The sequence below is a fragment of the Cherax quadricarinatus genome, chromosome 30, assembly GCF_038502225.1.
Source record: "Cherax quadricarinatus isolate ZL_2023a chromosome 30, ASM3850222v1, whole genome shotgun sequence".
Taxonomy (NCBI): Eukaryota; Metazoa; Arthropoda; class Malacostraca; order Decapoda; family Parastacidae; genus Cherax; species Cherax quadricarinatus.
Genome location: NC_091321.1, coordinates 20,978,242 through 21,004,426, shown reverse-complemented (window position 1 = coordinate 21,004,426; position 26,185 = coordinate 20,978,242). Strand labels below are relative to the sequence as shown.

Genomic DNA, 26,185 nt, shown 5'->3' with positions numbered 1-26,185 from the left:
CAGCGGTACACACTGGTTCAGCGGTACACACTGGTTCAGTGGTACACATTGGTTCAGCGGTACACACTGGTTCAGTGGTACACACTGGTTCAGTGGTACACATTGGTTCAGTGGTACACACTGGTTCAGCGGTACACACTGGTTCAGTGGTACACACTGGTTCAGCGGTACACACTGGTTCAGTGGTACACACTGGTTCAGCGGTACACACTGGTTCAGCGGTACACACTGGTCCAGCGGTACACACTGGTTCAGCGGTACACACTGGTTCAGCGGTACACACTGGTTCAGCGGTACACACTGGTTCAGCAGTTCACACTGGTTCAGCGGTACACACTGGTTCAGCGGTACACACTGGTTCAGTGGTACACACTGGTTCAGTGGTACACACTGGTTCAGCGGTGCACACTGGCTCAGCGGTACACACTGGTTCAGTGGTACACACTGGTTCAGTGGTACACACTGGATTAGCGGTACACACTGGTTCAGTGGTACACACTGGTTCAGTGGTACACACTGGTTCAGTGGTACACACTGGTTCAGTGGTACACACTGGTTCAGCGGTACACACTGATTCAGCGGTACACACTGGTTCAGCGGTACACACTGGTTCAGCGGTACACACTGGTTCAGAGGTACACACTGGTTCAGCAGTACACACTGGTTCAGCGGTACATACTAGTTCAGCTGTACACACTGGTTCAGTGGTACACACTGGTTCAGCGGTACACACTGGTTCAGCGGTACATACTGGTTCAGCAGTACACACTGGTTCAGCGGTACATACTGGTTCAGCAGTACACACTGGTTCAGCGGTACACACTAGTTCAGCGGTACACACTGGTTCAGCGGTACACACTTGTTCAGCTGTACATTCCGATTCAGTGATACACACACTGGTTCAGTGGTACAAACTGGTTCAGCAGTACACACTGGTTCAGCGGTACACACTGGTTCAGCAGTACACACTGGTTCAGCGGTACACACTGGTTCAGCGGTACACGCTGGTTCAGCGGTACACACTGGTTCAGTGGTACACACTGGTTCAGCAGTACACACTGGTTCAGCGGTACACACTGGTTCAGCGGTACACACTGGTTCATCGGTACACATTGCTTCAGCGGTAAAATTGGTTCAGCAGTACAAACTGGTTCAGCGGTACACACTGGTCCAGCGCTACACACTGGTTCAGCGGTATACACTGGTTCAGCGGTACACACTGCTTAAGCAGTACACACTGGTCCAGCGGTATACACTGGTTCAACGGCACACACTGGTTCAGCGGTACATTCCAGTTCAGCGGTACAGACTGGTTCAGCGGTACACGCTGGTTCAGCGGTACACACTGGTTCAGCGGTACACACTGGTTCAGCGGTACACACTGGTTCAGCGGTACATACTGGTTCAGCAGTACACACTGGTTCAGCGGTACATACTGGTTCAGTGGTACACACTGGTTCAGCGGTACACACTGGTTCAGCAGTACACACTGGTTCAGCGGTACACACTGGTTCAGCTGTACATTCCGGTTCAGTGATACACACACTGGTTCAGTGGTACAAACTGGTTCAGCAGTACACACTGGTTCTGCGGTACACACTGGTTCAGCAGTACACACTGGTTCAGCGGTACACACTGGTTCAGCGGTACACGCTGGTTCAACGGTACTAACTGGTTCAGCGGTACACACTGGTTCAGCGGTACAAATTGCTTCAGCGGTAAAATTGGTTCAGCAATACAAACTGGTTCAGCGGTACACACTGGTCCAGCGGTACACACTGGTTCAGCGGTACACACTGGTTCAGCGGTACACACTGATTAAGCAGTACACACTGGTCCAGCGGTATACACTGGTTCAACGGCACACACTGGTTCAGCGGTACATTCCAGTTCAGCGGTACAAACTGGTTCAGCGGTACACACTGGTTCAGCGGTACACACTGGTTCAGCGGTACACACTGGTTCAGCAGTACACACTGGTTCAGTGGTACACACTGGTTCAGCGGTACACACTGGTTCAGCGGTACACACTGGTTCAGCGGTACACACTGGTTCAGCATTACACACTGGTTCAGTGGTACACACTGGTTCAGCGGTACACACTGGTTCAGCATTACACACTGGTTCAGTGGTACACACTGGTTCAGCGGTACACACTGGTTCAGCGGTACATACTGGTTCAGTGGTACACACTGGTTCAGCGGTACACACTGGTTCAGTGGTACACACTGGTTCAGCGGTACACACTGGTTCAGCGGTACATACTGGTTCAGCGGTACACACTGGTTCAGCGGTACACACTGGTTCAGCGGTACATACTAGTTCAGCGGTACACATTGATTCAGCGGTACACACTGGTTCAGCGGTACTCACTGATTCAGCGGTTCACACTGGTTCAGCGGTACACACTGGTTCAGCGATACACACTGGTTCAGCGGTACACACTGGTTCAGCGGTACATACTAGTTCAGCGGTACACACTGGTTCAGCGATACACACTGGTTCAGCGGTACACACTGGTTCAGCGGTACATGCTGGTTCAGCAGTACACACTGGTTCAGCGGTACATACTGGTTCAGTGGTACACACTGGTTCAGCGGTACACACTAGTTCAGCGGTACACACTGGTTCAGCGGTACACACTGGTTCAGCTGTACATTCCGGTTCAGTGATACACACACTGGTTCAGTGGTACAAACTGGTTCAGCAGTACACACTGGTTCGGCGGTACACACTGGTTCAGCAGTACACACTGGTTCAGCGGTACACACTGGTTCAGCGGTACACGCTGGTTCAACGGTACAAACTGGTTCAGCGGTACACACTGGTTCAGCGGCACACATTGCTTCAGCGGTAAAATTGGTTCAGCAGTACAAACTGGTTCAGCGGTACACACTGGTCCAGCGGTACACACTGGTTCAGCGGTACACACTGGTTCAGCGGTACACACTGATTAAGCAGTACACACTGGTCCAGCGGTATACACTGGTTCAATGGCACACACTGGTTCAGCGGTACATTCCAGTTCAGCGGTACAAACTGGTTCAGCGGTACGCACTGGTTCAGCGGTACACACTGGTTCAGCGGTACACACTGGTTCAGCGGTACACACTGGTTCAGCGGTACACACTGGTTCAGCGGTACACACTGGTTCAGCGGTATACACATTGGTTCAGCGGTACACACTGGTTCAGCGGTACACACTGGTTCAGTGGTACACACTGGTTCAGTGGTACACTGGTTCAGCGGTACACACTGGTTCAGCGGTACACACTGGTTCAGCGGTACACACTGGTTCAGTGGTACACACTGGTTCAGTGGTACACACTGGTTCAGTGGTACACACTGGTTCAGTGGTACACACTGGTTCAGCGGTACACACTGGTTCAGTGGTACACACTGGTTCAGCGGTACACACTGGTTCAGTGGTACACACTGGTTCAGTGGTACACACTGGTTCAGCGGTACACACTGGTTCAGTGGTACACACTGGTTCAGCGGTACACAGTGGTTCAGCGGTACACACTGGTTCAGTGGTACACACTGGTTCAGCGGTACACACTGGTTCAGTGGTACACACTGGTTCAGCGGTACACACTGGTTCAGCGGTACACACTGGTTCAGTGGTACACACTGGTTCAGCGGTACACAGTGGTTCAGCGGTACACTGGTTCAACTTACAGCAGACATCAGAAACACTGCTATAACAAGTGTAGGAATCTCACAAAAGGACACTGGATCACCGCCTCCTGCTAAGTGCCAGATCAAGCAAGCTGTGATGGCTGTATGAACCAACGGGTCTTTGATGCCTCTGATATTGATAAGTCTCCAGCCAGCCAGTGGCTTCATCAGTCCAGCACAAGGAAGAACTGTGGGAACAGAGTAAGAGGAGAAGTTTGAGGTAATCACTCTGCTTGGACTTCCTACTCATTTCTGCAACATTGCAAGCTCCTGATGATGTGCTGATCGTATCACGAAAGGCCTACATTTATCAACCAACTCCCCCACTGTGATTGTTTTGCATCTTGTTTCGCTTGGTCGAGATTATCACATAACGAACTTATTGACTCAGATTCCTCCTCTATTTCCACCGTTCTTATCTGTATTGGACTGAAGAAGTTGCTGGTTGGCGAAACGTTCCCTCAGTAAAGATTCCAAAATGTTGCACAAGTGTCACATTCTTCAATTTGTTCAATTTGTCGGTTTTCTAAACCATATATCATACAGCTGCGTGAGCCAAGCCACCAACAGCAACAGCATGGTGGAACAAGCAGTGAGAGAGGTGGGACTTGGTCTCTTCTTATACAGTGGTCACAGGTGTGAGGGAGGAAGAGGAAGGTAGTGAGAAGGAAATAATGAGGAGGTAGGGAGAGGGATAAGAGAGAACGCAGGACTAATAAAATTAAAGTGTGGGAAAGTGTAATAAAAATGTGAGAAAGAGGAGTGAGGGAAGAGTGAGGGAAGAGTGAGGGGAGAGTGAGGGGAGAGTGAGGGGAGAGTGAGGGGAGAGTGAGGGAAGGTGGAGACTTGATTCAATAATGGAAGGGGGAAAATATAATTAAAGATGAGAGAAGAAATAAAATATTGAAATAATTTTAATTGGCAGAGCTGATGAGGGGAGAGAGAGAGAGATAGATAGATAGATAGATAGATAGATAGATAGAGAGAGAGAGAGAGAGAGATAGAGAGAGAGAGAGATTCGGTTATTATTATTATTATTATTTAGTTTCACGCTGACCTCACCTGAGCCCGGCGTTGTGACAGTCTCAACAATCACCGGTAAAAAACTGTTGAGCAAAAATTATTAGATTTTAAATCAAGGTAGAAAGAAGAGCACTAAGAAGGAAGATGGGAGAAGGAGGAGGAAGAGAGTTTCACTAAGAAGAAAACAAAGAGTGGAAGTAAGATGGAAGGAAGAGAAACAAAGAGCAAACATTAGAGAGGAGCAGAGAAGCGGCTCTGACAAAGAAGAGCTCAGACAATGCCGCTGAACCACAGCTCAACGCCACAGAGGAAGGTGTACACAATAGCCTTACAACACAGAGGACTTGTCCCCACAGACACATATATAGTCTGACCGCACGACCGTCCACACGACCGCCCATACGACCGTCCACACGACCGTCCACACGACCGCCCATACGACCGTCCACACGACCGTCCACACGACCGTCCACACGACCGTCCGCACGACCATCCTCACGACCGTCCATACAAAGGACTTATATTGTAGAAAGATACACAAGTAGGCAAAAATAGGGTGACTGCAATGGCAAAAGAAGTACAACAACTAAACGACAAAGATAGCAACAACAGCAGCAGCAGAACGACCACAATAACACCATCAGAAACGGAGACGCTGACAGAGACAGTAATGGGAAACGTTGTGAACCAAACAGGTTATAAGATACTGAGGCTAAAGTGGCAGGATGAACCAGCATGACTAGATCTGGTATTTCACCGAAGTGAAACAGACATAGTGGAAAATAGAATATGAGGATAGTGTTAGAAGCAGTAACCACCCCACCTGGTGCTATGCTTCAACCACCTGCTTGAGATGGAGAAGGAAGAACAGCAGAAACATGCACTAAAAATACAGACAATAGGCGAAATGAATAAACGGGAATGAGGGAGTTACTAAATTAAATTAATTTTGAAAGAGAGAGAGAAAAGAGACAGTACTCAGGATGACAGGTTACACATGCTATCAAATAAAGACAACAGTAGAGTGGTTAGAGTAAGGGAAACACGAAATATAGATAACAGAGAGAACCCTGTTACTGACATATAAGTGAAGACTAGAAGTGAACGAGCATGGAAAACTTGCAGAGAGAAAAATAACAGAAAAGAGGAAACTAAAAGGAAGACCTACGAATGTAAGAAGACAGCAGATGATATGTAGATGACAGCAGTGACAGCTGAGTCAGTGTTCAAGTTGACGTATAGTAACAACAGCGAGGTGACGTAAACAGCCACGAGAATGGGCAGGAATGTGACCGCTTGAATTCAATCACGATAAGCACAAAATGATACTACTACTACTACTACTACTACTACTACTACTACTACTACTACTACTACTACTACTACTAATAATAATAATAATAATAATAATAATAATAATAACAGGATTAATGAGATAGGACATGTGACAAATTGAGAGTGACGCTGCAAACAACGAGTAAGGAGAAAGACCTGGAAGTCAACAACATACAGAGCATATCACCAGAAACACGTACAGTACTAGAAGAGAGGAGAACCAGAGGAAATATGATCAACATAAAATAAACAGTTATAGGATTAGATAAAGTGGATAGGAACGTGCTGTTTGATAGTCTAGGAGATAGAGCCAGAGGACGTAGATATGATGGCAAGTGGTCTATAGGAATGTTAAGAATTACTTTTTCAGCCTTAGGATGGTGAGTAGGTGGATCTCACGAGGCTGGGAAGTGGAGGTAAACTTTACACAGTTTCAGGAATAGGTACAAAGTGAGCAGATGAAAGCTGTCTCTAAGTTCCCTGTGTGTGTGTGTGTGTGTGTGTGTGTGTGTGTGTGTGTGTGTGTGTGTGTGTGTGTGTGTGTGTGTGTGTGTGCGTGTGTGTGTGTGTGTGTGTGTGTGCGTGTGTGTGTGCGTGTGTGTGTGCGTGTGTGTTCTGTGTGTGTGTGTGTGTGTGTTCTGTGTGTGTTCTGTGTGTGTGTGTGTGTTGAGGGAAAAGTGAAGGAGAAGTGAGGGAGAGGTGAGGGAGAAGTGAGGGAGAGATGAGGGAGAACTGAGAGAGAAGTGAGGGAGAAGTGAGGGAAAGTGAGTGAGAGGTGAGGGAGAAGTGAGGGAGAAGTGAGGGAGAAGTGAGAGAGAAGTGAGGGAGAGGTGAGAGAGAAGTGAGGGAGAAGTGAGGGAGGAGAAGTGAGGGAGAGGTGAGGGAGACGCGAGAGAGAAGTGAGGGAGAAGTGAGGGTGAGGTGAGGGAGAGATGAGGGAGAAGTGAGGGAGAAGTGAGGGAGAAGTGAGGGAGAGGTGAGGGAGAGGTGAGGGAGAAGTGAGGGAGAAGTGAGCGAGAGGTGAGGGAGAAGTGAGGGAGAGGTGAGGGAGAAGTGAGGGAGAAGTGAGGGAGAAGTGAGGGATAGGTGAGGGAGAAGTGAGGGAGAAATGAGGGAGGAGTGCGAGAGAGATGAGGGAGAAGTGAGGGAGAAGTGAGGGAGAAAGGAGGGAGAAGTGAGGGAGAGGCGAGGGAGAAGTGAGGGAGAAGTGAGGGAGAGGCGAGGGAGAAGTGAGGGAGAAGTGAGGGAGAAAGGAGGGAGAAGTGAGGGAGAAGTGAGGGAGAGGTGAGAGAAAAGTGAGGGAAAAGTGAGGGAGAGGTGAGGGAGAAGTGAGGGAGAAAGGAGGGAAAAGTGAGGGAGAGGCGAGGGAGAGGCGAGGGAGAAGTGAGGGAGAAGTGAGGGAGAGGTGAGGGAGAAGTGAGGGAGAAGTGAGGGAGAAGTGAGGGAGAAAGGAGGGAGAAGTGAGGGAGAGGCGAGGGAGAGGCGAGGGAGAAGTGAGGGAGAAGTGAGGGAGAGGTGAGGGAGAAGTAAGGGAGAGGTGAGGGAGAAGTGAGGGAGAGGTGAGGGAGAAGTGAGGGAGAGGTGAGGGAGAAGTGAGGGAGAGGTGAGGGAGAAGTGAGGGAGAGGTGAGGGAGAAGTGAGGGAGAGGTGAGGGAGAAGTGAGGGAGAGGTGAGGGAGAAGTGAGGGAGAGGTGAGGGAGAAGTGAGGGAGAGTTGAGGGAGAAGTGAGGGAGAAGTGAGGGAGAAGTGAGGGAGAAGTGAGGGAGAGGTGAGGGAGAAGTGAGGGAGAGGTGAGGGAGAAGTGAGGGAGAAGTGAGGGAGAAGTGAGGGAGAGGTGAGGGAGAAGTGAGGGAGAGGTGAGGGAGAAGTGAGGGAGAGGTGAGGGAGTGGTGAGGGAGGAGTGAGGGAGAGGTGAGGGAGTGGTGAGGGAGGAGTGAGGGAGAGGTGAGGGAGGAGTGAGGGAGAGGTGAGGGAGGAGTGAGGGAGAGGTGAGGGAGAAGTGAGGGAGAGGTGAGGGAGAAGTGAGGGAGAAGTGAGGGAAAAGTGAGGAATATTAAAAACAAAGTTTTAAGGTCTTGAATTATTTTTTCATCAATTTCCTGTCTGTTTCCGGTCAAAATTAAAACATCTTTCTTTCATCAGTGTCACTTTGCTCCCTTCTATCCCCTTTCTCCATTATTTCCTCCCTTCCTCTATTCTTTGCTTCATTCTTTCCTTCCCTCCACGTCCTGCCTTCTCTCCCCCCTCTTTCATTCTTCTCTGTCTCTTTGTTATCACCCTCTGCCCCATGAGGCAAATCTCATTACCTGTTACCACCTGTCCTTACTCTCTCCTTTATCAGGACTCTTCCACCTGAGGACCTCCACCCCACCTCTCTTAACTCCTATTCTCTTCTTTCAAAGTTAACTTGTATTTTTGTTGTAGGTGATTAGTGTGTGTGTGTGTGTGTGTGTGTGTGTGTGTGTGTGTGTGTGTGTGTGTGTGTGTGTGTGTGTGTGTGTGTGTGTGTGTGTGTGTGTGTGTGTGTGTGTGTGTGTGTGTGTGTGTGTGTGTGTGTGTGTGTTCTTCCCTGTGCACTCTATCAAGTTACTCGAGTATCTTGTACGTTATAATTATGTCTCCTATGGTTCTTCTTACTTCTAATGTTATTAGTGTTACTTTAGTCTCTCATCATCGCTGCATTTTCTCTTGTTTCTGAACATACCTGATCAGTATATCATAGGCTCGAAGCTGGTGTAAAGAACTCCAATATTCGTATGTAGCTGGTATATAGGTTATTTTAGGTCATTAATAAATATTTGTGCAAGACAGGTATACAATACCGACAAGATGAAAGTTAAGACACATGTGCAACATCTGGTTATCTTTATTGTAGACGTTTCGCCATCCAGTGGCTTTATCAATACAGATTCTTGGACATTAATGCGGTATTGATAAAGCCACTGGATGGCGAAACGTCTACAATAAAGATAACCAGATGTTGCACAAGTGTCTTAACTTTCAATAAATATTTGTTTAGGTTATTCAGTTCCACATTTGTTGCGGACGTTATTCAGTTGATCTATGCCTTTGGTGATATCCTCGGTGCTATGCTAACCCCTACGTTCGTCTCCTTGTTTAAAGTTTGCAGTCTCTCTTCCACGAAATTTTAGCTTCTAGTCTGTCTTTTTCTTTCCCAATTTTCCTAACCTTGCATTTGTTAGAAGTCAACTTCAGTAACATCTGGTGAGAACAATCATGTAGTTTGTTCAGATCATATTCTCTCCATTCTGCTGTTTTCTCCAGGACTGTTATCGGTAAAGATGATCTTTATCCCATCATAATGTGTTTACTGCTATCTCTGATAGCTTCTTTAGTTTTTGGCCCAGTCTGTTGTGTGGTACCATGATGAGTGTCATCCTGCAGGCCAACACTAAGCAGTCCACCCATCCATTTCATTCCTAAGTCACTACGGTTACCTTGTCATAGTAATCCTGCAGGTTTGCTAGACAGGTTCTACCATCTCTAAGTACATCCCTGCTGGTCGTTGTTCGTGAAACTGTTTCTCACCAGACTGAGAGACTGATTACCTCAAACTCCTCCCATCCTTACCCATTTCTACTTTGTATTGGACTGATGAAGCCACTGTGTAGCGAAACGTTTCTTCAATAAAGATTTCCATATGTTGCATAAGTGTCTCAATTCTTCAGACTATCTTCAACATTACCTTATGTATTCTGCATATCAAGGGAACCATTTCTCATTTAACACTGCTTTCCATATGTGATGTTATCCACTGTTCTGGCAATGTTGTGTTTCCACTTGCTCGTTGTAGAGTTTAACTAGCAGTTTACACAGTGCTTCTGTTCCTTCTCTCAGAAGTAATGATAACGTTGAGTGCATGTGTTAAGTTGAATTGTTCTCGCTGAGATGTGTTTGTGAGGGTCGAACCTTGGCACCTGCCTCCACTAGGCATCAAGACATCTTACTGTTGTCTGGCCATATGTGTCCTATCATACCTACTCTTAAAACTGTGTACAGAGTTGGTCCTCACCACTTTCTCATTCTGTTTTTCCATGTCATTATTGTGCTTGTACTGAAATATCATTTCCACACATCCAGTAATTCCTCTGTGTTTCTAGCTATTATTTATGTTTCCCTAGACATACTGTAGTCACTCACATAAAAATCTATCCCTAATTGCTCTACCACGTCGTTTAAGTATCTAATACGTCATAATAATATCTCCTCTAGTTTTTCTTTCTTCCTAAGGTTCTAATCAACACAGTTCCTGTACATGTGAGTGGAGTTGAAGCATGGGTTAGCGGGTTATAAATAGAATCTTGTTCTTAACACACTGACTTTGTTATTAATATGCAAATTGGCTGATTAGTTAAGCTGTTGGCAGGAACAAACTTTCCTGTGGGGCGAGCAGACAACACTGGTTAAACCCTGTGTGGTTCAGACGTTTTGTTGACACTGTGTTGGCAGTAAGTGATGTTTGTATGCTATCTCTGGTGTTTATCTTGTCTTGAACTAAGGTGTGAACACGGTGTTCTCGACGTGAGAGCAAAGTGATCTCAATATTGTCATCACACTGTTATTTACCTTAATTTTGATGAAGTACAGTGAAGGAACCTCTCATTGATGAAGTAAAATCTCTCTCTCTCTCTCTCTCTCTCTCTCTCTCTCTCTCTCTCTCTCTCTCTCTCTCTCTCTCTGTCTCTGTCTCTGTCTCTCTCTCTCTCTCTCTCTCTCTCTCTCTCTCTCTCTCTCTCATTCACTTATTTTCAAGTCTCTCATCTTCCAGTTCTCTCATCTCTCAGACAATAAAGGGTAGAAAATTGAAACATTAAAGAAGGACAACTAAGCAAAGGGAGAAACAAAAATATCTAGGGGGAAAATTGCAATTTTCATTATTTCAGTTAATTAGCCACCTGAGCAGGTGCAGGAGATAGGTGCCACTAGTGTACATACATACACACAGGACCCATACATGGCTTTAAGAAGAGGTATGATAAAGCTCATAGAGCAGGGAGAGAATGGACCTAGTATCGACTAGTGAAGAGGCGGGGCCAGGAGCTATGAATCGACCCCTGCAACCACAATTAGGTGAGTACACACACACACACACACACACACACACACACACACACACACACACACACACACACACACACACACACACACACACACACTTCCTTCCTGGGTTAAGTAATGGCGGTGTAATCGACCAAGGTTCTCTTAAAAAAACAGGTAACTCAAGAAGTCAATGGCAAGTGTGAAAGCCTTAATTTCATTTATGTCGTGTCAGTCGCAGCTGCTGGTGGAGGAGGTGATTACATTTAGACAGGCGCAGTCAGAAGTAATTACCCACTGATCTATAATGAGGGGGGTCTTACTGAAGCCATGTTTGGGAGAGATGTATTATGTGTTTGTGATTTGCTGGAGAGCCTGTGTCTCTTACTGAGTCTGTTTGTCTGTCTAGTTGACTGACAGACTGGCTGTCTGGTTGACTGGCTGGCTGTCTGTATGGTTGACTGACTGGTTGTCCGTCTGGTTGACTGACAGACTGGCTGTCTGGTTGACTGGCTGGCTGTCTGTATGGTTGACTGACTGGTTGTCCGTCTGTTTGACTGACTGTCTCTGGTTGACTGACTGGCTGTCTGTCTGGTTGACTGACAGGCTGTCTGTCTGGTTGACTGACTGACTGTTTGTCTGGTTGACTAATTGACTGTCTAGTCATGGTGACTGATTGGCTGCCACTCTGGCTGACTGACTGGCTGTCTGGTTGACTGACTGCCTGTCTGTCTGTCTGTTCGTCACTGTTGCTTGCTTACATGTCAATATAATCAGATAATCTGTAAATTGAAACACATTTCTTTGTAAAACTTTGCAGCACGCAGCACACACACTGATCTTGTACGTACTGGCACTGTATTGTTGAGGGAGTTGCATCCCTGGCAGTGTTGCATGGCACTGACCTCATAATGAAAAAAAGCATGTTGTAAATACATATATATAAGCAACCTTTCAACTGCCCTCCTCTCCTCCGACCTCGCAAATTTATTGGTCAAAAATCAGTTAACTGAAAATAGCATTATGTTATTAATTTCGTGTACGTGGTATGAAGGAGAAACATTGGTAGGTACCTAGATGGTAGTCTTCAGGGACTCAAGTATCTAGCTCTGCTAGAGTTCAATTCTAGGAACACCCTTTGATATGCCTTTGATGAATTCCCAGAGTTATTCTACTCCCAAAGCCCACCTTAGGCTAGGCTCATTAATAAGAGTAAACCAGGAAGAGAAACAGACACAGCAGGAGCTTTATATACTTATATCTCTTCAATAAAATATCTACTTACAGGTAGATATTTTACAATAAGTCAAACAGGAGCCACCTTATATTTAAAGAGAGTGGAGTAATGTTCAGAGTATTGCTGGCACACCTTGGAAAGAGTCCACTCTCTACTATGAGAGTAGACTCAGCAGGGACCAAGACAGGTAGCTCATATGATGTGAACCAGCTCCCGGCTTGAGAGGGTCCTGACCTTCAAGAATATTCAATAAAATGAGGTAACTGAACCAGCCAGTCAACCCTCACTAAGAAGTCACACAACAGTCACCAGACTCACTGAGAGGTAACACAACAGTCACAAGACCAGCTATATGGTACACCACTACTAGAAGACTCTGGCCCTTGTGTTAACAGCTGGTATAGATGACTCACATGATAGTGAACTCACATGATAGTGACTGCGTTGTATCTGCGATAAAGTGAGGAACTCAGTGAGCCGCAGAAATGTATGCCATATTTTTTCTTCCCTTCCTTCAGTCTTTTGAGAGTACAGTTGCTGCTGCTGTTGTTGTCGAAGACAAAGTCTTCGTGACTCTTCTTGAAACTAACTCAGACTTGGAGGTCCTTGTCTTCTGAACTCCTCTGTCTCACTCACTGCTCTCTTTACTCACTTGTCACAAATATGTTGTTTCAGGAAGCAAGAGAAGAGATAAGCACCAATAATATGTCAAGCCTGGATGGTGTGGCTCCTGTCTTAAGCAACTTGCTCCTGCATTCCCATCTATTCTTGTCTAGAGTACTGCTCATACATCTACTCTTGTCTAGAGTACTGCTCACACATCTACTCTTGTCTAGAGTACTGCTCACACATCTACTCTTGTCTAGAGTACTGCTCACACATTTACCTCAACTCATTTCAGAGGAAAACTTTCTATCGCAATTTTGCGTTGAATATAACCTAAATTACTATCAACTTTACCATTAAACTGTCGTAAATATATTTTCCCTGTCACAGGAGATTATATATATATATATATATATATATATATATATATATATATATATATATATATATATATATATATATATTATAGGTAGTAGGTTGGTAGACAGCAACCACCCAGGGAGGTACTACCGTCCTGCCAAGTGAGTGTAAAAAGAAAGCCTGTAATTGTTTTACATGATGGTAGGATTGCTGGTGTCCATTTTTCTGTCTCATGAACATGCAAGATTTCAGGTAGGTCTTGCTACTTCTACTTACACTTAGGTCACACTACACATACATGTACAAGCATATATATACACACCCCTCTGGGTTTTCTGCTATTTTCTTTCTAGTTCTTGTTCTTGTTTATTTCCTCTTATCTCCATGGGGAAGTGGAACAGAATTCTTCCTCCGTAAGCCATGCGTGTTGTAAGAGGCGACTAAAATGCCGGGAACAAGGGGCTAGTAACCCCTTCTCCTGTATATATTACTAAATGTAAAAGGAGAAACTTTCGTTTTTCCTTTTGGGCCACCCTGCCTCGGTGGGATACGGCCGGTGTGTTGAAAGAGAAATATATATATATATATATATATTATATATATATATATTTAAAAAATAAATTCCTAAAATCCCGTAGGCCTACAGAGTGTGGTGGGTGCCAGATAGGCCTCAAAGCCATCTTAGACAAGTGTCTTACATAGTGAAGGTTTTAATGTCTTGGTTACTGGGAGTAAAATGCCTGAGTATTTAATTAATTTAAATGCTTATACTTCGCTGTAAAACAACAACTAAAACAGCTTTGCTCTCTCCCCCTCCCCCTCCCCCCTCCCCCCTCCCCTCTATCTGTAGTGTTGTAGTTGTTTGCATTGTTTGTTTGTCTTGTTTGTTGTCTATGACATAAATCGTTTTTTTTTATCCCTTGTGCTTAATTATATATATATATATATATATATATATATATATATATATATATATATATATATATATAAAATTTCTCTGGCATCTTTACCTGTGATTCTCCTTTGGATTCATTCGGAATCTGCTTTATGGGATTCGATCCCCCGTTCTTGAGAACGTAAGTCAGGTGAAGGGATGTGAACCCAGGTGATGGTGAAGCAGGTAAAGAGATCTGAACCCAGGTGAAGATGAGGCAGGTAAAGGGATCTGAACCCAGGTGAAGGTGAGGCAGGTAAAGGGATGTGAACCCAGGTGAAGGTGAGGCAGGTAAAGGGATGTGAACCCAGGTGAAGGTGAGGCAGGTAAAGGGATGTGAACCCAGGTGAAGGTGAGGCAGGTAAAGGGATGTGAACCCAGGTGAAGGTGAGGCAGGTAAAGGGATCTGAACCCAGGTGAAGGTGAGGCAGGTAAAGGGATCTGAACCCAGGTGAAGGTGAGGCAGGTAAAGAGATCTGAACCCAGGTGAAGGTGAGGCAGGTAAAGGGATATGAACCCAGGTGAAGGTGAGGCAGGTAAAGGGATGTGAACCCAGGTGAAGGTGAAGCAGGTAAAGGGATATGAACCCAGGTGAAGGTGAGGCAGGTAAAGGGATGTGAACCCAGGTGAAGGTGAAGCAGGTAAAGGGATATGAACCCAGGTGAAGGTGAGGCAGGTAAAGGGATGTGAACCCAGGTGAAGGTGAGGCAGGTAAAGGGATGTGAACCCAGGTGAAGGTGAGGCAGGTAAAGGGATGTGAACCCAGGTGAAGGTGAGGCAGGTAAAGGGATGTGAACCCAGGTGAAGGTGAGGCAGGTAAAGGGATGTGAACCCAGGTGAAGGTGAGGCAGGTAAAGGGATGTGAACCCAGGTGAAAGTGAGGCAGGTAAAGGGATATGAACCCAGGTGAAGGTGCGGCAGGTAAAGGGATGTGAACCCAGGTGAAGGTGAGGCAGGTAAAGGGATGTGAACCCAGGTGAAGGTGAGGCAGGTAAAGGGATGTGAACCCAGGTGAAGGTGAGGCAGGTAAAGGGATGTGAACCCAGGTGAAAGTGAGGCAGGTAAAGGGATATGAACCCAGGTGAAGGTGCGGCAGGTAAAGGGATGTGAACCCAGGTGAAGGTGAGGCAGGTAAAGGGATGTGAACCCAGGTGAAGGTGAGGCAGGTAAAGGGATGTGAACCCAGGTGAAAGTGAGGCAGGTAAAGGGATATGAACCCAGGTGAAGGTGCGGCAGGTAAAGGGATGTGAACCCAGGTGAAGGTGAGGCAGGTAAAGGGATGTGAACCCAGGTGAAGGTGAGGCAGGTAAAGGGATGTGAACCCAGGTGAAGGTGAGGCAGGTAAAGGGATGTGAACCCAGGTGAAAGTGAGGCAGGTAAAGGGATATGAACCCAGGTGAAGGTGCGGCAGGTAAAGGGATGTGAACCCAGGTGAAGGTGAAGCAGGTAAAGGGATATGAACCCAGGTGAAGGTGAGGCAGGTAAAGGGATGTGAACCCAGGTGAAGGTGAGGCAGGTAAAGGGATGTGAACCCAGGTGAAGGTGAGGCAGGTAAAGGGATGTGAACCCAGGTGAAGGTGAGGCAGGTAAAGGGATGTGAACCCAGGTGAAGGTGAGGCAGGTAAAGGGATGTGAACCCAGGTGAAGGTGAGGCAGGTAAAGGGATGTGAACCCAGGTGAAAGTGAGGCAGGTAAAGGGATATGAACCCAGGTGAAGGTGCGGCAGGTAAAGGGATGTGAACCCAGGTGAAGGTGAGGCAGGTAAAGGGATGTGAACCCAGGTGAAGGTGAGGCAGGTAAAGGGATGTGAACCCAGGTGAAGGTGAGGCAGGTAAAGGGATGTGAACCCAGGTGAAAGTGAGGCAGGTAAAGGGATATGAACCCAGGTGAAGGTGCGGCAGGTAAAGGGATGTGAACCCAGGTGAAGGTGAGGCAGGTAAAGGGATGTGAACCCAGGTGAAGGTGAGGCAGGTAAAGGGATGTGAACCCAGGTGAAGGTGAGGCAGGTAAAGGGATGTGAACCCAGGTGAAGGTTCCTCTACACTGCCACTTTGAGACATTGTTCATCCTGGACATCATTATATAGTACTCTCTCACGTGTAGTAAAAACCTGCTTTTAGCAATAAAAGAAACTTGTATAAATCGCAGCAGTATAAATAATTTACATAAATATAAACAATGTACATTTCCCTGTTGTTAGACTAACAGCTTCTAACAAAATATTTTGAGTTTAAATTAAAAAGAAAAAACTAGGCTACTGATCGCTCAAAATTTTGTAATATTAAATTTTTTAAATTAATTTTTGGAATGCCTTTTTGAAGTATTATCAAGTAAATCAATATTAAGAATACTATTAATTATGTAAAATAAGAGAGATGAGGTATTTTACGGTGTTTTATTGAGGTGTTTTAATAGCGTGTTTTACTCAGGTTTTTAATCGGGTATTTTAATGGGGTGTGTTTTACTCAGGTGCTTTTAATCACGTGTTTTATCCAGATGTTTTAATCAGGTGTTTTATCCAGGTGTTTTTTTGTTTGTTTTGTGTTTATTAAGAGTGTGTATACTTACAGTATGCCGCTGTATGAGGACTTCACAGACATGTCGAGTCTCCAGGCGGAGTACGAGGCCACCATGGTTAATGGTAAGAAACAATTACTCTTCATCCAAGGAATTAGAGTTATGTTTCCTTCCTTGGATCAAACATATTTATCTCCTGTTTCCCCCAGGCGCTCTGTGCCAACTTCTTCCCCTCAACATAATAGTAATGATAATAATAATAATAAAAATAATAATGATTAATAATAATAATAATAATAATAATAATAATAGTAATAATATAAAAACTCGGTAAATATTTATATAGTTTGTATCAGTTCTAAAATTAAACCGAGCTGAGAGTTCTCTCTCTCATTATGTTTCATTTAAACTTAATTATGCAAAAAAAATCGTCATATATATTTTTTCTCCATGTTAAGTCAAGACAAGAGAAAGAATTTTCAACAGTCTCTCTGATAACTGTTTAATGAATACGAGAGAGAGAGAGAGAGAGAGAGAGAGAGAGAGAGAGAGAGAGAGAGAGAGAGAGAGAGAGAGAGAGAGCAGCATCACAACTGACAATAAACGGGTCTTCACATTAGACAAGTCGAGTGGAGAACATGTATGCAAATTATGAGGAGCTGGTTATGTAATGGAGGAGTCTTGTAGTGGTGTTAGGAGTGTGGGCGTGGGTGGAGGTGTGGGTGGAGGTGTGGGTGTGTGTGGAGGTGTGGGTGGAGGTGAGGGTGGTGGGGTGGGAGTAGTGTGGGTGGAGGTGTGGTTGGAGGTGAGGGTGGTGAGGGTGGGGGTAGTGTGAGTAGAGGTGTTGGTGGTGGGGGTGGGGGTAGTGTGGGTGGAGGTGTGGGCGGCGGGGGTAGTGTGGGTGGAGGTGTGGGCTGTGGGGGTAGTGTGGGTTGAGGTGTGGATGGTGGGGGTAGTGTGGGTGGAGGTATGAATGGTGGGGGTGGTGGTAGTGTGGGTGGAGGTGTGGGTGGTGGGGTGGGGGTAGTGTGGGTGGAGGTGTGGTTGTAGTGTGGGTGGAGGTGTGGGTGGAGGTTTGGGTGGAGGTGTGGGTGGAGGCTTGGGTGGAGGTGTGGGTGGAGGTTTGGGTGGAGGTGTGGGTGGTGAGGGTGGGGTACTGTGGGTTGAGGTGTGGGTGGTGGGGTGATACAGTGTCATGGGCACCACAGTTATCAACATTAACAATGATGCCGGAACAGAAGCGGAAGTTTTCAAGGCGGAATTTCACCAGTAACTCCACAACCTGCCAGCTACTGCTACCAACAACCTGCCAGATCACCCAGGTTGTGTAGGCCTGCCAGCTGCCGCCACCATCAACCTGCCAGATCAATCAGGTTGTGCTGTGCTACCACCAACAACCTATATGTGAAGTATATGTGAAATGTTTGCTGGTTCGACAGTATTTACTGGGATGGGTGTGGGGTGTTTATTGGAGTGGGTGTGGGGTGTTTACTGTGGTGGGTGTGGGGTGTTTACTGTGATGGGTGTAGGGTGTTTACCGGGGTGGGTGTGGGGTGTTTACTGGGGTGGGTGTGGGGTGTTTACTGTGGTGGGTGTGGGGTGTTTACCGGGGTGGGTGTGGGGTGTTTACTGGGGTGGGTGTGGGGTGTTTACAGTGGTGGGTGTGGGGTGTTTACTGTGGTGGGTGTGGGGTGTTTACCGGGGTGGTGTGGGGTGTTTACTGGGGTGGGTGTGGGGTGTTTCCTGTGGTGGGTGTGGGGTTTTTACGGGGGTGGGTGTGGGGTGTTTACTGGGGTGGGTGTGGGGTGTTTACTGTGGTGGGTGTGGGGTGTTTACTGTGGTGGGTGTGGGGTGTTTACCGGGGTGGGTGTGGGGTGTTTACCGGGGTGGGTGTGGGGTGTTTACTGGGGTGGGTGTGGGGTGTTTACTGTGGTGGGTGTGAGGTGTTTACTGTGGTGGGTGTGGGGTGTTTACCGGGGTGGGTGTTGGGTGTTTACTCTGGTGGGTGTTGGGTGTTTACTGTGGTGGGTGTGGGGTGTTGGGTGTTTACTGTGGTGGGTGTGGGGTGTTTACCGGGGTGGGTGTGGGGTGTTTACGGGGGTGGGTGTGGGGTGTTTACTGGGGTGGGTGTGGGGTGTTTACTGGGGGGGGTGTGGGGTGTTTACCGGGGCGGGTGTGGGGTGTTTAGTGGGGTGGGTGTGGGGTGTTTACTGTGTGTGTGTGGGGTGTTTATTGTGTGTGGGGGTGTTTACTGTGTGTGGGGTGATTACTGTGTGTGTGTGGGGTGATTACTGTGTGTGTGTGGGGTGTTTACTGTGGTGGGTGTGGGGTGTTTACTGTGGTGGGTGTGGGGTGTTTACTGGGGTGGGTGTGGGATGTTTACTGAGGTGGGTGTGGGGTGTTTACTGTGGTGGGTGTGGGGTGTTTACTGTGGTGAGTGTGGGGTGTTTACTGTGGTGGGTGTGGGATGTTTACTGTGGTGGGTGTGGGGTGTTTACTGTGGTGGGTGTGGGGTGTTTACTGTGTGTGTGGGGTGTTTACTGTGTGTGTGTGGGGTGTTTACTGTGTGGGGTGTTTACTGTGGTGGGTGTGGGATGTTTACTGGGTGGGTGTGGGGTGTTTACTGGGGTGGGTGTGGGATGTTTACTGGGTGGGTGTGGGGTGTTTACTGTGGTGGGTGTGGGGGGTTTTCTGGGGTGGGTGTGGGGTGTTTACTGGGGTGGGTGTGGGGTGTTTACTGGGGTGAGTGTGGGGTGTTTACTGGGATGGGTGTGGGGTGTTTACTGGGGTGGGTGTGGGGTGTTTACTGGGGTGAGTGTGGGGTGTTTACTGGGGTGGGTGTGGGGTGTTTACTGTGGTGGGTGTGGGGTGTTTACTGGGGTGGGTGTGGGGTGTTTACTGGAGTCTGTGTGGGTGGGTTGCGTATTTGAGTGGGTGTGAGTGGGTTGCTTACTGGGGTGGGTGTGGGTGGGTTGCTTACTGGTTTGGGTGTGGGTGGGTTGCTTGCTGGAGTAGGTATGGGTAGGTTCCATGCTGGAGGTGTGGGGTTGGTGTGGGGTGGGCGTGGGGTGGGTGTGGGGTGGGTGTGGGGTGGGTGTGGGGTGGGTTGCTTACTAGGGTGGGAGAGATAGGTAGGTTATTTTGTTTGATGGATGTGGATCAACTCTTCTCTTGTATGTCTTTCATGAATAACAGAGTGAGAGAGAGAGAGAGAGAGAGAGAGAGAGAGAGAGAGAGAGAGAGAGAGAGAGAGAGAGAGAGAGAGAGAGAGAGAGAGAGAGCTGGATCGAGGAACGCATTTCTCAAAGAACGAGTTCGATCAGAAGGAGGATTGACTGTGGCTTCACTCTAAGAACGCCAGTGTTGTTTTCTGGTGAGATTTGGGAATCCAGGGTGACAGGCGAGGCTCTGTGCCTATCACATGCTTACATGTATATCTCTAGAACAAAATCTATACGTTCATGTGTGTTTCTGGAATCAACGATATGTGTGTATGTGTGTATTTGGAGCCAAACACATGCGTTCATGTGTGCATCTGGAATGTGTGTGTGTGTGTGTGTGTGTGTGTGTTGGGAAGAAAATGCTTTAACATCTAAAATATATATCAATGTGAACTCTCAGAGTATATACACTGAAACTCTTCTCATTGTATATATACAGAAAGCTTCATTAAGATCACAGTAAACAGGTGATATCACAATATGCAGTACAACCACTGTAAAAAAATAATTAAATTCGAAGCGCTTTCGCGACTTCTCACATTATCAAAGAACAGAAAGGTTTACATCTCAGTGCATTAACCATGTGTGTCTGGTCTACCCCTTCGTTATCATCAATTAATTTCACACAACAAATAATTTCTGTTCAGATAGAACAGAAAGTTAAAGTTACAGTAACGTGACTGTAACAATGTTTCGAGCCATTCTGGACCACTTACAAGTCACACTGACTTGTAAATGTTACAAGTTGGACTGAAACGTCGTTATAAGCTTCTCTCTCCTATGTGCCGGATATTTGTGTTTAATTTCTGTACAGTTTTAGGTTAATTTACCACCGGAGAATAAGTTTTCTCACTTCTTAAAGAATTCTCACACTCAACACTACACTGAACATGGCTAACGTCTAATATTAGCTGGTTCAGATTTACTGATGCAAGCATTTATGATATAATTTATTATTATTATTATTATTATTATTATTATTATTATTATTATTATTATTATTATTATTATTCATCTTCCCATTTCCGGTATCGAAATTAAAAAAAAAAGTTTTTGAATTGATGTCTCAAATTTGATCTGAAGTATTATTATAATCGCAACTAAACGCTAAACCCACGAGGGTCATGGAGCTGTTGGGCTAAAGACACCCGGGTCATGAATGCAATACTACCTTGACCACCTCGAAAATGCAAATATTTTGGTTTCTGTCAACAAGAGAAATTTTTTGACAAGAATCTACCTGGTTTCTGCCTGATTTAAAATCACTTTCACTCAGTATTTTACAAACTCTGCAAGCTTTTCTTCATCTTCAAAATTCTGATGACCGGTGTTGAGAACACAACAATGGCATCAACACGTGTTCCATGTTAGAAAAATTATTTCCATGGAGAAGGAATGAAAGTTAATACAATACAAAGGAAATGAAAGTAAGGAGGAAGAAAACAGACATATTTTTCATTTCAGTAAGATGTGGAAAGCACATAGATGGAAACCTTGTAGATGGTGTAGAGAGGCAAGACAGGTAACTGAGTGTGTCTTCAAGACAACCTTGTAGATGGTGTAGAGAGGCAAGACAGGTAACTGAGTGTGAGTCTTCAAGACAACCTTGTAGATGGTGTAGAGAGGCAAGACAGGTAACTGAGTGTGAGTCTTCAAGACAACCTTGTAGATGGTGTAGAGAGGCAAGACAGGTAACTGAGTGTGAGTCTTCAAGACAACCTTGTAGATGGTGTAGAGAGGCAACACAGGTAACTGAGTGTGAGTCTTCAAGACAAGCTTGCTTCAGGAGTGAGCCTCAAGACGTTCATCTTCGCTCTGATGATTCAAGTAAAGGTCGGCTTTTGATGTTGATGAAACTCAGGCATAATTGATGTCTGGAATACCAAGCAGGAGAGGGCAGGCCAGCCCAGCAGTACAGGCCAGCCCAGCAGTACAGGCCAGCCCAGCAGTACAGGCCAGCCCAGCAGTACAGGCCAGCCCAGCAGTACAGGCCAGCCCAGCAGTACAGGCCAGCCCAGCAGTACAGGCCAGCCCAGCAGTACAGGCCAGCCCAGCAGTACAGGCCAGCCCAGCAGTAGATACTGTCTCTGGGAAATGGAAGTAAATAAAATAAATATTTCATATTAAGCGTTAAACCTGTGTGGGTCATTCAGCACAAAACATGGTGGAGGTTCGATCCTCCGTCTTCTGAGCACCAGATAGACAGACAGGAGCTTCCTATCTGTACTCTCCTAAATGTCTTGCCTGGAAATATAGCCGAGTACATAGACTCAAGTTTGCCATGTCGGAGATCATTGGTTCCGGGAAATGGAAGACTGGATGTGGCAGTTGTCTTCCGCTCTTCTAGAGACTATACTTAACGAGTTGGCCAGTCTCTAGTCTGCTCTATTATTGCAGTGTCTCCTGCAGCTGCCCACACTGCAGCTGCAACTGATAAACAGAGGTTACCACATAGTCAAACAATAAAAATTCCTGAAAGCTCAATGAAAAATAAAGTTGAACTTATTTAAAATTTTTGGCGATCATAAAACATTATTATCTTTAATCTGAAATAAAGTAGAAGATTGAGACACTTACGCAACATATGGGAATCTTTATTAAGGAAACGTTTCGCCACACAGTGGCTTCATCAGTCCAATACAAAGCAGAGAGGGGTAAGGAGAGGAGGAGTTTGAGGTAATCAGTCCCTCAGCCTGGAATCGATGTGTTCAGTCCATCACTCTTGTAGAAATAAAGTAATTACTGGTTACTATATAACATTAATATCTTAAGTTTGAGATGAAACATCCCTAAACATGGAAGACAGAGTTCAATGTTAGAGTTTCTTACCTGGTGTGGAGAACAAGTGAGAGTGAAGTGCTCAGCCTCATTCCAGCCAAACACCAGGTAACTGTCACCAAGAGTTAACCCCCATAACCAACACCAGAACGTCCTGGTGACATCTTCTTCTTCTAATACACTCAACAGATGGCGCTGCATATGATCATTCTGGGTCTACCAATTAATGTTACAGCTGACGGGAATCTCCTCAACTTTAAAAAAACTAAAAAAAAATAATAATTTTATATTTTTTCTTTACAATAAATCACACAATGTTTGGCTTTAAAACACATTCTCCCTTCCTTTTCTGGTCCTGGAATTCCGCCATCTGATTTTTCAATGGAGGTCTTTAATATCCGGTCTCACGCAGATGCCGAAATTAATCCACAAAATGGACTTTAGCGGATCTTCAAAAGCTCCCTAACTTCCTTGGCTCAGATCCTCTATAAGCGATAAAATCCTTACTTGGATAACATCTTGAAAGCTTTAGGTCTTAACGTAAAACTGCCTTTTATTGATTCGTATTTGAGGGAACTAGACACTAGCTGCCTGGTCTTAATCTTTCTTCACAATGTAATGTATTCAATATATTCTGCATTACATTCTTCTGGCAGATATTTAACCTTCATCGTCGTTGGGCTAGTTGTTTGCAGACGATACATCTAGATATAAAATTTGTTACCCGATTTTTGTCCATATGTGGAATCCTGTTTCTCATCTTCCATTCTACTTCTTCCGTAACCTATATCCAGTAGGATCAGAGGCCCTTAGATCATGGGAAAAGTGGTGGCAAACTTATCAGGAGCTTACAGGACTCCATAGCGACAAGCTCTCTTTCCCAGAGAGTCAGTGTTCCTATTAATGAAGGAAATACCGGCAGCATCCAGGATACTCGGTCATTTGTATCATTGCAAAATAAATAAATTCTCTTTACTGTGTACATTTTTGTTAATGTTAAAGAGCTCTCATTTGACGTTTTATTTTCCTTGCGTAAGTTAACGTGTGTTTGCTGTGTTGTCTTTGTAGATTCTGAGAGATAACGTGTGTTTCTTGTGTTGTCTTTGTAGATTCTGAGAGATAACGTGTGTTTGTTGAGTTGTCTTTGTAGATTCTGAGAGATAACGTGTGTTTGTTGAGTTGTCTTTGTAGATTTTGAGAGATAACGTGTGTTTGTTATGTTGTCTTTGTAGATTCTGAGAGATAACGTGTGTTGTGTTGTCTTTACAGACTCTGAGAAGAAGGACGGAGCTCTGAAGGCCGGCGTCGCTCGACCTCGCTTCCGTCACGAGCCTTACCGTCGCCTCGCCGTCAACGTACCTTCATAAGATGGTCTCGTGGTGTCCTACCGTGACCCTCAGCTCTTGTATGGTGTTCTGAGGTCCGCTGTGTTGCCCCAAGGTTCTGTCTGGGGGTCCCTGAAGTCCAGCATGGGTGCCCCTAGGTTCAGTTTTGAATGAGTCCGTAGGTCCTGTGTGACGGCCCGCGAGTCCTGTTGGCACCTCGAGGTTCTGAGGACTTTGTTGCGCGCTCCGGTCGCTTGTCTGCACCTATATGTGGTATATCCAGGTGCCTCCACGGGGACTTCTAGTACCCCTAATGCTTTTAGGTGTCTGCAGGCGTCAGCAGGTGTTCTTCAGATTTCTCCAGGTTCTATCAGTGCACCTGCAGTGACCTCTAGGTGCACCTAGGTTCTTCCAGGGCCCCCTAGCCAGCACAGGTGACCTAATGTGATCCCTCACCCACTCGCCCTGTGTCCTTATGTGCTAAGTGTTGGTTACAAACATACATAATAGAGAAAAAATGAAATGTGAAATGTTTAATGAATAGACGATAAAAGGAAATGTTCAAGGAAGGCGAAGTAGAAAGAAATGCCAAGACAATAAATATGGAACAAAAATAGTTAAATAAAACATTTATGATGTTGATGGAATTAAGTGTAAGGAAAATAAATATTTGTGTGTTTCGAAAGAGAGAGAGAGAGAGAGAGAGAGAGAGAGAGAGAGAGAGAGAGAGAGAGAGAGAGAGAGAGAGAGAGAGAGAGAGAGAGAGAGAGAGAGAGAGAGAGAGAGAGAGAGGCTCGTGTTAAGAATATTGACAAAATGGTGTAAGCATGAGGTGATAATTCTTAATAATTGTTCAAAAACCAAAACCAAAAGAGGTATTATATGGGTAGTAATAAAGGTGGTTTTTGGCGAGAGTTGTTCAATAAGTAACTTGTGTTTACAGGGCTTCTGTATATATATACTTTAAAATAAAACTAATGAATTATTTACTAGTTATAAGAAGGTATATACGGTGTTCTCTCCTGCAGACTTTCATCTGATTGTTTTGTTTCAAGACAATAAAGAACCAAGAACAAGACACATTTTAAGGTGGAAATGATTTAGGTCATTTTTTTCTGAACTGTTTATTTTTTTCTTGTTCGCTTTATTGTGACAAAGAGATACGACTGTTGGAGAGGTAAAGCTTTGGCTATCAATCTGTGTCCTCTCCTTCACTGGGAGAGAGTATCGTTGCCTTGTGTGAAGCTTTAGAGCTTTTGCAAGAAGAGGAGATAAAGGGAATATTCATTCAGTGTTTTGTATCAGCTAGCTAGCCAGCAAGTTCCTCCCGGCATTGTGGTTGAAAACAGAGTGTCGCACCAAGATAAACATGTGTATTTTATAGTGAAACAAAATAATCAGTTTCCCAAGTGTGGCACTTCTCGTCTCATTCATTCTCTCCTCAGCATCTCTCATTCATCACTACTTCATCGTAGCACTTCTATTTTCATTCATCACTACATCATCGTGGCATATCTTCCCATCTTTATCCTTTTCTAACCAGTGTATCTTAGGGAGATCTCTTGCTGTGGTGGAGTCATGACCTCATCCTCATATTTGCCCTCGACTCCCACAGTGTGCTAGGGAGCTCAAAGAGCCAAGTGTCAGTGTAAGAGTTAAGTTGAACTTGAGTGTTTCTGGGACCATCATTCTTATGGCCTTTTCGTCTTGGAGAGTTAGTGGTTGACAGCGATGGTGCTGTCTGCGACGAACCAGTAAAGCCGGAGCAGCAATTCTGTGGATTTTTTTTTTTTTTTGAGATCTTTCTTCGACTAGTCTGTGATGGATTTTGCTGCTGCGACAACTATTTTAGACAAGACGTTTGTCTTCAGTGATATTGTTGAAGAGTTTGTGTGTGTTTGTATGTGTGTGTGTGTGTGTGTGTGTGTGTGTGTGTGTGTGTGTGTGTGTGTGAGTGGACAAAGTCACTGAAGGAAGTCTGAGAAGCCATCAGAGTCACTGTCAGACATTGATGTCTCTCTCACAAGCACCCTGACAATGTTTTGTTTCTAGATAAGCTAACATACAGATGCTATCTATATCTCTATATTTCTATCTTGTGTAAATAGAT

General features: G+C 45.5%; 1 protein-coding gene across 4 annotated transcripts in view; it reads left to right on the top strand.

Moving 5' to 3' along the window:
- Positions 1 to 25,060, top strand: part of LOC128692732 (KH domain-containing, RNA-binding, signal transduction-associated protein 2) — a 607,660-nt gene extending 582,600 nt beyond the window's left edge. For all 4 annotated transcript variants that reach the window (XM_053782056.2, XM_070089990.1, XM_070089992.1 and 1 more), the window contains 2 exons: positions 16,805 to 16,875; positions 24,020 to 25,060. In XM_053782056.2, coding sequence (XP_053638031.1) covers positions 16,805 to 16,875; positions 24,020 to 24,117 — 169 coding nt within the window. In that variant the 3' untranslated portion in view covers positions 24,118 to 25,060. The remainder of the gene's footprint in view (positions 1 to 16,804; positions 16,876 to 24,019) is intronic.
- The last annotated feature ends 1,125 nt before the right edge of the window (positions 25,061 to 26,185 follow it).